We start from the raw sequence: 9,969 nt of genomic DNA on the forward strand, positions 1-9,969 counted from the left end.
CTTAGTATTAAATCGCCTCCCCCCCCCCCTGCATTTGGATCCTTGTTGGAACTGCTGCAAACCTTTGATTCATGCGAGAATCAAAGACAGATAATTTGGTAAACCACTGTTAGTGCGTAACAGCCAAGCAACTGGTATGATCCCCAGGTCATGGTTTTTGTTGTATGAGCTGTATCTCATATATCCGTCATAGCGACTGTGAGACCAGCAGATATCAGAATACTTTATTTATCCCAAAGGAAATTATGTAATCAGTTATCTGTACAACTGATTACCAGAAAATTACCAATTTCAGTAATGTGTTGGACAGTGAGACATCTTAAAAGTGCCTCATTGGTACAAAACAGACACAGGAACGGCAGAGCTGACCTTGTGCAAATTAAACAAGCCCAAAAGACACTACAAAACTCTAGTGTCTTAATTCCAGGTTGATACTTCAGGGCAGTAGATGCAGTGGGAGTAGGAATGGGAATTGATAAGAATTCCAAATCCAATACTGACATCAGTTATGATTGCGATTCTCTTAGATTCTCATTAGCTCCACTTTGAGTTACCACCATCTCTTAGCAGCACATCAAAGACATTCATGTAAATTAATTACAAGCTTTGTGTTCAAATGTTTGTGCAAGTTGGAGGTAGTTCCCTTCATTGTTGTGATCAGTGTTGGGGGGTCGTTGTAACACATGTTACACAGAATGCCTGAAATGCCTTTTCATATAATTAGCATTTAACAATATTAACCTATGGGCTACAGTCCCTGTGAGGACACACCACATGATCTTTGTCTTAGTATTTTAGGTATCAACACAAGGCAAAGATGAAAACCAGCACAGTGAATTAAAAACTTTAACTGCAGTGATGCTACTGTAGAAACATGAACAGGTAGAAACAGAGGCTGCACCCTGACTGCTAATCTCTGCTGTTGTTACTGTGGAAGTTCAGGGTCTGGCTGCTGCGATGGGGTCAACATTCACAGCATCACTCCGGGTTTCTGGCTAGCTTAGCATTAGCATGCTCTCTGTGCAGGTGCTTGTAAAGAGTTGTGTTAGCAGTATAATGCAGCTGTTTCTGTTCTAGATGCAGTTTTCACTTTACCAACGTGCTCTCGTCCTTATCTGTTGCACGAACATCTGTTTACTGGATGCTATGTAGAATAGATACACTGCATATATGCTGGAAAGATCACTATCACATAGCCACTGGCTTACATGCAAATTCAAAATCACCAATTAACCTGCATGCATGCCTTTTTAAGGAAGCCCGAGTACCTGAAGAGAACCTGCACAGACACGCCGCACAGGCCTCGGCTGGCCAGTGGATTCAAACCCAGGCAACAGTGCTAATCCACTGTGAATGTTTAACAATGAGTCTTCTATATAAAACAGAATTTGAGTATTGGGTTTGGACGTGAGTCATGTAAACACTCACTTCCTGCTGTGAGAAATTAACCTCCATCGGGCTGATTAGTTTCTTGTCTGGTTTCTTTCACCCTCACCACTCCTCCCTTGCTGTCCGTCTCTGAGTTTCTTCACACTGCCATCAATTACTCCTTAATGACCTAAATCACTTCTTCTCGCTCCCATCTCTCCACCCACGAGCCTCCGATGGCAGCCCACATTTCTCGCTGAGGGAAACTCGCCCTGCAAGATGTTGTCACGACGACTGCATTTCTAATGGCGACTGCGGCGCCACCACAGCAACCAGTGACTACAGTTTGTTTGGGTTCATTAGTGACGGTGGTCATAATGTGGAGAAGAGCTCCAGGCGACAAACATCTTAACTGCAGACAGATCATTTAGCAAAGTTTAGAGCTGAACTGGTAGACGGTTTGCTGACGCTCGCGTCATTCACGCTGACTCATTCCTCTCCGTGTCTTCACCCTCAACATCAATACAACCATTCAGCCCCATTTCTTAGTAGCCAGCGTGAGTCTGCAAGAGGAACCAGAGGGGATTAGACCAGAAAATAGAAAAATGATAATCCCTCAATTGAATTTCATCCTCCTTTTGAAAACACCTGCTTATGTAAAGAGCATGTATAAGTGTGTAAACCTCCTCCACTGTCACACTGGGGATCAAATTATTAACATGAATAAGCCCCAAAAAATGCTTCATGCTTTGCTCACTCTTCAGACACAAAGATCACAGATGTCAGAGATGATGGTGCTGACGTTTGTTTCAGGAGCAAATCAAACCATTTTCAATTAAGAGAATGGGAGGTCTGAGTAAAGTGTGTGTCCGTGTGTGTGTGACGGAGAGGGCTTTATAAAAGGTCTCGAGATTGAATCTGAAGTCAGTTTAGTGTCTAATCAGCCGAAGTACTGCAGTCGCAAACATGGGAAATGTAAGTACCTCTTTAAGAGTCGGATTACTTTAAAGAAGCTTTTAGTTAATTTTTGTTTCATATGATAGTTTTGTAGTTTTTAATTTGATTCATTTTTTTGTATTTAAATGTTGCTGGTATTTATTTTTTCTGTGTCAGTCAAACAGTTAAAAGTAAATTGAACTTTATAAAATTGAAATTGATATGAAATCCAGATTCATTTAAAGAAAACTGAAGCAGTTTCTTGTTGTGGACAGACCGACCCAACGGGGACGAAACAGACAATATCGGGAACGTTTGCATGCTCGTTTTACGTGTTTTTTCTTTTTTGTGTGTTGAGGCCCAGATGGAGTAGGATCCATCAGCTTGATTTGTCTTTGACTTTGGGAGATCATTAGCTCATCATGACTTACCCATCACACCTTTCTCTGCATACAGCCGATCTTCCAGCTTTGTGAAAAGTTTGAAGTTTGCTTCGAGGCAGAAAACAGCAGCTGTGTTCATTCTGGATTCTGATGCTGGGGGAAAAAATGAATGGCTGCAGAGGAATCAGATGTGTGGAGAACTCTTTGTTGTTTGTAGGTTCACAGAATTATCTCTTTGTGAGGTAGTGGAAGATAATTTGGTTGCATCCTCCAAAAATATCCTCCAACACTTAGAATCAGATTCATCCAGATTGTCCACATCATCAAACATTAAAACACAATCAAAACCTTCATAAATGATGCTTTGTGTTCATATTCTACAAGCACATTTATTTCTGGTATTTTTCAGGCTGATTACTGTGCTTTTATATTTACAGGAAATGAAAGAAAAGCAAATGTAAATAGCATATTCTGTAAATATAAGTTGTTCTTCTTAGCAAACACCTAAAGTAGTATCTTATATTTTCTGTATTGTTATATTTCAGTGACTTGCATAACTCAGTGGTTCCATAAGAAGTGGTCAGGACCTGGTAATGGGTTAAAGGTCTGTTGGCAGCTATCTAAATAGGGCAAGGTGTGCGTTACAGGTTATTATTTAGCAGTTTATTTGAAGACAAGTTTTTAAACTCTAATCAGAAAATACGATAAGCTTAAATGGGAGGTTTATTCTCATGCAAAAGTCTTTGCATGTTCCCATGTTCTCTTTTCATTCAGAAGAACTTGTTAACTTTAATTTTAGCTGCATTTCTGTCATATCTTTGAGTTTCAGTAGGGATGCATCCACAGATCAGCACGTCTCTTATTGAGTGTCACTTTTCTCATGAGACTCATGGGCTCCTGATTTGAGAGCCAATCAAAAGCTTGGACATTGTCTCAGTATGTGGATCGTGGGGATTGGGGATAAAAATGTGGCGCAGTCGCTGAATAGACTCGGGCACCTAATCATAGCCACAAGAAAAACGCACTCACTCGCTCACACGTACACCGCTGAACTAAACATTTCCACAGTTTACCTGACACACAAGCACGAGAACACAAATGTCAGATGCAGTCTGACATTTATGTGATGTCATAATGCATCACTCCATATAGTGCAGCTAACCGCTGCGAGTGGGCATTGTGCTCCTGCGCGCTCTGTGCAGGCCTAAAACACACTGAGTATTTCCAGCAGCGCTAAAGTGTCTGAGGTGCTCTACTTCCTGCTGTGTGCTGCATGTCAGAGGAGACCACTGTGGAAAATGCCCATAAACGATTCTCCTGCAGTTCATGTGTGAAAACGACTCATCTCTGCTGAAGAAAATTTCATTTTCCTCAGTTTGTTGAGCTTGTGCTCCTTTTTCCTGGGAACTGGTGGATGATTTTTATCCATAAGAAAGAAAAATGTTTCCAATAAATAAATAAAGTAAATGGGCTGGTTCTTATAGCACTTTTCAACTCTACCTAAGCTCTCAAAGTGCTTTATGTAGCATGTCTCATTCACCCATCCACACACACATATATACAAGCACTGTTTTCTATGTCTGGATGGGTTTTTTTAATCTAACATTCCCATAGATGAACCCATCAAAAGCAACTCAGGGTTCAGTGTCACCAACCTTCAGCAATAGCTGATGTGCATTCAGAACGTTTGTTTTGTACCTTTCGTATGAGAGGTTTTAATGTGTTTTGTCTTTGCTGCTGTTTTCATGCAGAAGATGCAGACGTCCCACAGGCCTGTGCAGTGGCTCGCTGTCATGCTTCTTGTCATTGTTACAACAGTCCAGGGCCAACAAAGCGACAGGTGGTCTCACTGTTCCCACTTTATTTCAGAGTTTATGAATAATAACTATTACTTATTTATTACGCATTTTCTGTTTTTGGTGTCACTTTGAATCTAAAACAGTTTTCACTCATTTAAAATGTATTCATGAGCTAAGAGATGAATGGACCCTGTTTGCTGTGCTGCGTTTGCGGCTCTGATTTTGTTTCCATAAATGAATCCGTGTGTTGGATACAACATGTCATTGATGGTTGCTGCATGAACTTTGAGACTGTGCGCTGACCAGCAGCTGCTTCCTGCTGTCTGTTTTCTTTCTGCAGTCGCCGAGCTGTGACCGAACACCAGCTGATGCACGACCGCGGCCGAACCATCCAGAGTCTCAAGAGACTCTTCTGGCTGTCCAGCGCAATTGAGGGTCTCCACACAGCACAGACCCGCTCTGCTGCTTTCAGCCCCACAAAGGTCTTAAACCTGGCTCTGAATCCAGAGCTGATCCCTGATGATGGAAACCCCCAGAATGCCCAAGTCAGGAGCCTCCTGAGAGACTTCTCTAATCTGTACCTGTCAAACGGAGACGACTAACAATGCACAGAAGCAAAACATGAAGCTGAACATATATAAAAAATTTATTGTATCAATTGTTTGAATAATAAAATGCACAAAAAGCACAACTACAAAATCATCCCGAGTGCCCAAAGCACCCATTCAGCTGCAGATGTGTCTCAAGTGTTTAAAAGCAGCTGTAAGTTTAAGTTTAGTTAATAGAGCTGCATGACAGTGTACCAGTGGGTATAGTGGTAAAGTTTCAATGTATGACTGCATACGTCTATATGACTGCATAGGCTTTAAAAAATATTTATTGGGGTTTTTTGATGTTGTTGTTTTTTAATCATGACTGAATATCACACGTTAAGGCAAACACGACAAATTATCTAGAAAACGAATATAAAACTTGTGGGTTATTGCAGACTTTTTTCAATATCCAGCTTTAGTTTTAGGACCAGCATATTCACGTGTTTGAAATTTCATAACTGCAGATGATGCCTGGAAAACCCAAAGTCACAACAGACCTAACTGTGACAGATAAAAGATACACGATTTAGTCTGTTATATATTTATTCATGGAAAAATAAGCTTTTTTTGTTCAGATATTTTTTAAAAAGTCATACTTATACTAAAATGGACAGTTTAATTTGTGACGTTCTTTTTTTGACCATTTCCCTACAGCTGGTTACCTGGTTAAGTTGAATAGGCTTACTTTTTGTAAACGAAATGCTGTAACCCTTTAGTTTTCAAATTTGGGAAAAAAATTACCAGCTGGTAACAGCAAGCATAAATATTTAAAAGACTGTATGCAGATTTTTCCTGTATAAATTCTTTGAATTATAAACACATGACCCCCGATATAGAAAAGCTATAATAGGTCACCCAGCTCTTCTACATATTTCAGCTCTCATTCTTGTCCATCAAATGCAAATATACAAATTTTTTGATTCGGCAAAAAGATGGCGAAAGTATGAAGCCTAGAAAAAAGTGTGGGACAGAGACACTTTGAGAACCCGCACAAAGGCATGTAGCAGTTTTAAAGAACCTGATCTGGATGAGAACCAAAATTTATTGGGTTCTTTTAAATAGTTTTTATGTGATTTTGCTGGCAGAGAAGCAGCATGGGATTCCCAAATACATTTGGGAGAAAACAACGCTCCTACTTCAACAAAACTTAAATTGCGTAAATTGGTTAATTTGTTTTTTTTAAATACCCTCTTCAATGTCCACCTTATAACATAAAAATATCATTTTAATTATGTTATCTTCTTGTAATGTTAAAAGGTCCTTGAAGCATTAGACATATTTACATACCTGCAGCTATGCCTTTCCCACACCTCAGTAGTGCTTTTTTTTTTATCATTAACTGAAATGTTTTCAGGTTGGTCTCTTTTGTCCTTTATTGTGCTGCTTTGAGCAAATTTGCCTGATGCACAACAGTGTTGTTGAGTTTTTGGAGGTGTCCGTTGCTCTGCATCCTACAGCTGCCCATAGCATCCCTCTATGCACAGTTTTTGCAGGGAGTCTAACCTGAACTTAACACGCATCGTAGCACTGTGTGCTATGATACGTTCTGAATAAAGAACCCGAGAAAGTAAATGCAGAGGTAACAGCAAGCTTTAAGTCGAACAGAGTAACAGAAAAATTGAAAAAAACTAAGCTGAACACATATTGAGACAGCAGCATCGCACAGGAACACAGCCAGTCTGACAAAAGCAAAGGCAAAACTATTGAAAACCACACAGAGGGACGCAGACTACAAGGAGACCACAGAGATTTAAGAGGTGCCCCTGAATGTAAGCATCTCCATCCAACGATTACAAAAAGTCCTATTGTCCAATGAGTATTATACAGTAACCACGACCCAGACAAAGATGTGCTGCCTAACAAAACAAGGATGTGGCTGCAGGTGAAGACCATGTTATATGTACAGCAGAAAAGGCAATAGAGAGTTATGTTCAATTACAGCAGCATGGTCTGATTTAACTCCTATACTGAAAGCTGACTGAGGATTTTGACTTTCAGCCTTTTCAGTGAATTCGTGTTACAAAGTGAACGATTACAGACACAAAAAAGCCTGCAATACAGGAAGGAATGAGGGGCTTTAGGCTGCAGTTACTACATTCAAGAAGACTGATGCAACTGTGTAAGAGGGAGAGGAAAGGAGGGAAATGATGACTCCTTTAGATCTTATTGCAAATATTTGAAATCATTTGCATTTGGCTTTGTGCAACTTTTATGCAGCTGTCAGCATGTTGGAAAATGCGCATGGTCATTGTGCTTTTCTTGGCTGCGTTAGACCAGTGCTTTGTGTAAAATAAAATCAGTGCGTTGTGGTTGGTTCAGTTGTGAAAATGCAAAACTGTGTTAAGTTTAACATGTCATATAGTGCAGCTTGAATTTACCCAGAGTCTCAGTAACATTTACAAATTTGTGTGATCAGTGTATAAAGAAATGTGCAAGTATGTATGCAACACTAATCTGAATGCCTGCAATTTTACCTTGTGAATATTTATATTAAACTAAGTGGTGCACAGTTGTACACACGGTCTGTGTCAGCTTACTGCTTAAAGGGGACTCATTATGCTTTGTCTCATCAATCAGTGTCGCAGACTTTACCTGAATCTGAGCAGAGAGCACAGAGTTCATCCTGTTCATCCTGCTAACCTGGTTCAGGTTTTACCTGGTACCAGGAAACCAGGGACTGTGCATTGTTTCAGGGCTGTGCAGTTAGTGTTAGATGTCAAGTCTAATCTGTCTTTCTTGTTCCAGAGTGTAACCTGTTGTTTGCACCTTGTCACAAACCCTCTGTATTTCTGTCTCTAATCTCATGATTAGAGACTTTTACAGTGATAAAGGAACCTCCTCGCGAGTGTTCTTGACTCGGTTACAGGTGTGAAGGGTTTTTCTTAACCCAGGAAAGAGTTTTGGAATCATCCACTTTAGGTGTCTTCTGTGGTCTCTGAGGCATTTTGCATTCAACACTTCTTTGGGCCTCATATTGTCAAATACCAAATTGAGTTAAAAATTCTGTGGCTTACCTTTAAAATCATAAACAATACTGCACCGTGCTACCTCATTGAACTCCTTAGTGCCTATATCCCTAGGAGAGCCCTAAGATCATCGGGACAATTACTCTTAGTGCAGCCTAGATCCCGGCTAAAGACCAGAGGTGACTGTGCCTCTGATTCCATCTATTCATTTAAATCTCAATTAAAAACTTACCTGTTTGACTGTTTCCCCTGTATAAATACCCCCACCTTATATTTATGAATACCCAGTAATTTTATCTCCTAAACTATGCTCTAATGTTTTATTTCTTATAAAATGTTTTATTTCTGTCTGTACTTTTGTAATCTGTTATAGCCTTTTATCTTATATCTTATGTTTTAACCTTGTTGTGAAGCACTTTGGTGTATCTTCGGTTTTAAGTGTGCTATATAAATAAAGTTGTATTGTATTGTATTGTAATTCTTTCTAACATCTTTATGGTTAGATTTAAAATCCACTGTTATTGTGTACAGAAGCAAAATTAAGAAAATTGTGTCACATGTTCCACCCATCCTAATCAAATCTAATCAGCTGCAGTTTTGTTCCAATAACCATTGAAATGAAGATAAATTTATGTAATTCTTCAAAATACCTATTATAAATACCCAAGGGCATTTCAAGATGGCTGTTGAGTAGCAGTACTTGCGCTGGGACGTTGGGTCAGTGAAGCCTGTGTAATCTCTGTAAGACAAAGGTTCATGTGATAAACTGTGCTGATGTTCCAGATGTGGTCAGCGCTAGCTTTCAGCACAGACACTCCAGTTACCTGTTGCTCAGATCTGTTCTTTATGAGGGAGAGACACTCATTTGCTATAAAGAGAGAGACAGGCGTGCAGCTTGTTGAGCTGAGCCTTGATGCAGCTCCAACAAGTGCTTTAGCACAGGCGTATAAGAGAAGTATAAGTAGGATTTCTTTGAATAGTGAATCATGTAAAGCTACTCTGGAGTCCAAAAATGAAAAGAATATGCAGCTGGAGATGAGCTGAAATAAACTTGGCATAATTTGATAAGCCTGGACTTTTACTGCTACAGAACTGAGGAGAAAGGTTTGAGTCTGGATTTGAAAGTCTGCACTTAGCCACCCTGGCGACCTTGGACTGGAGGTTTGTGCCAAAGGAGAAGAGCTCTGTGGCCAAATGCTGTGTCCTCAAAGGAATTTAGTTACTGAATCCAGGGACAGTTAAGAGCCCAGCGTGAAGGGTGTGATGGTGTATGTTGAGTAATAGGGCTGGAAATGTCAGGGGAAAGATAATCCGATTAGGACCTTGAAGGTCAGGAGGAAGATTCTGAAATCAGGTCTGGCTTATATTGCAAAGACACCTGGACAGGACAATTATGATCGAACTTTTTGGATAACAACTGCTGCACTTTGAACTTCCTGAAGACCACTTGTTGCTGTCAATCAGTTCTGGGTGTAATAAAGTCGGGTGCAAGGTTTGCAGCATCTGAAGTGGATGAGAGAAACTAAATCTGGGCTGTGTTATCTAAACAAAGAAGAAAAGACAGATAGATAATATTATTTTTGAGGTAAAATCTCAAAACTTACAAAATACAAAAGGTTTTCTGTCTTTTTAAATGCTATTTTTTGGGTTGTGAGGATTAAAAAAACTGTTTTGTTTTTTTTCATTATCAGATAATGATTGATTTATTGCAGCTTGGGTATGAGAAGCCTTTAAATCCATGTTAAAAAGGCTTCTAACCTTAAACTATCAATACTTAGTTACTAAAAGACATTCTTTGTAGCACTGACCCAAAGTCCTTGTCAAAGCAAGTCTCACCACTGTCAGTAAGTCCATTTAAAAAAAAAAAAAAAAATCTTCAAATTTCAAATTACTTGAAAGCCAACTCAAGTCAAAACTTTGCGAT

General features: G+C 39.6%; 1 protein-coding gene across 2 annotated transcripts; it reads left to right on the top strand.

Annotated features, from left to right (window-relative positions):
- The first annotated feature begins 1,137 nt into the window (after window positions 1-1,137).
- pth4 (parathyroid hormone 4) lies at window positions 1,138-8,232 on the top strand. 2 transcript variants are annotated; one of them, XM_040004898.1, is made up of 3 exons: window positions 1,138-2,343; window positions 4,439-4,527; window positions 4,827-8,232. In XM_040004898.1, exons 1-3 carry the CDS (start codon window positions 2,335-2,337, stop codon window positions 5,086-5,088), a joined length of 360 nt encoding a protein of 119 aa, XP_039860832.1. In that variant the 5' UTR covers window positions 1,138-2,334; the 3' UTR covers window positions 5,089-8,232. The 2 variants fall into 2 exon arrangements, with proteins under 2 accessions (XP_039860832.1, XP_039860822.1); XM_040004888.1 differs by lacking the exon at window positions 1,138-2,343 and adding an exon at window positions 2,487-2,900.
- The last annotated feature ends 1,737 nt before the right edge of the window (window positions 8,233-9,969 follow it).

This window comes from Simochromis diagramma, unplaced genomic scaffold (assembly GCF_900408965.1).
Source record: "Simochromis diagramma unplaced genomic scaffold, fSimDia1.1 OVJJ01000320.1, whole genome shotgun sequence".
NCBI lineage: Eukaryota > Metazoa > Chordata > Actinopteri > Cichliformes > Cichlidae > Simochromis > Simochromis diagramma.

Bases quoted from the DNA above. Each gene is read 5' to 3' on its own strand.
- pth4 (XM_040004888.1), top strand. From the start codon at position 2,838: ATGCTGGGGGAAAAAATGAATGGCTGCAGAGGAATCAGATGTGTGGAG. The intron at 2,901-4,438 runs GTAGGTTCACAG...GTTTTCATGCAG, and splicing joins TGGAGAACTCTTTGTTGTTT to AAGATGCAGACGTCCCACAG. The intron at 4,528-4,826 runs GTGGTCTCACTG...TTCTTTCTGCAG, and splicing joins CAGGGCCAACAAAGCGACAG to TCGCCGAGCTGTGACCGAAC.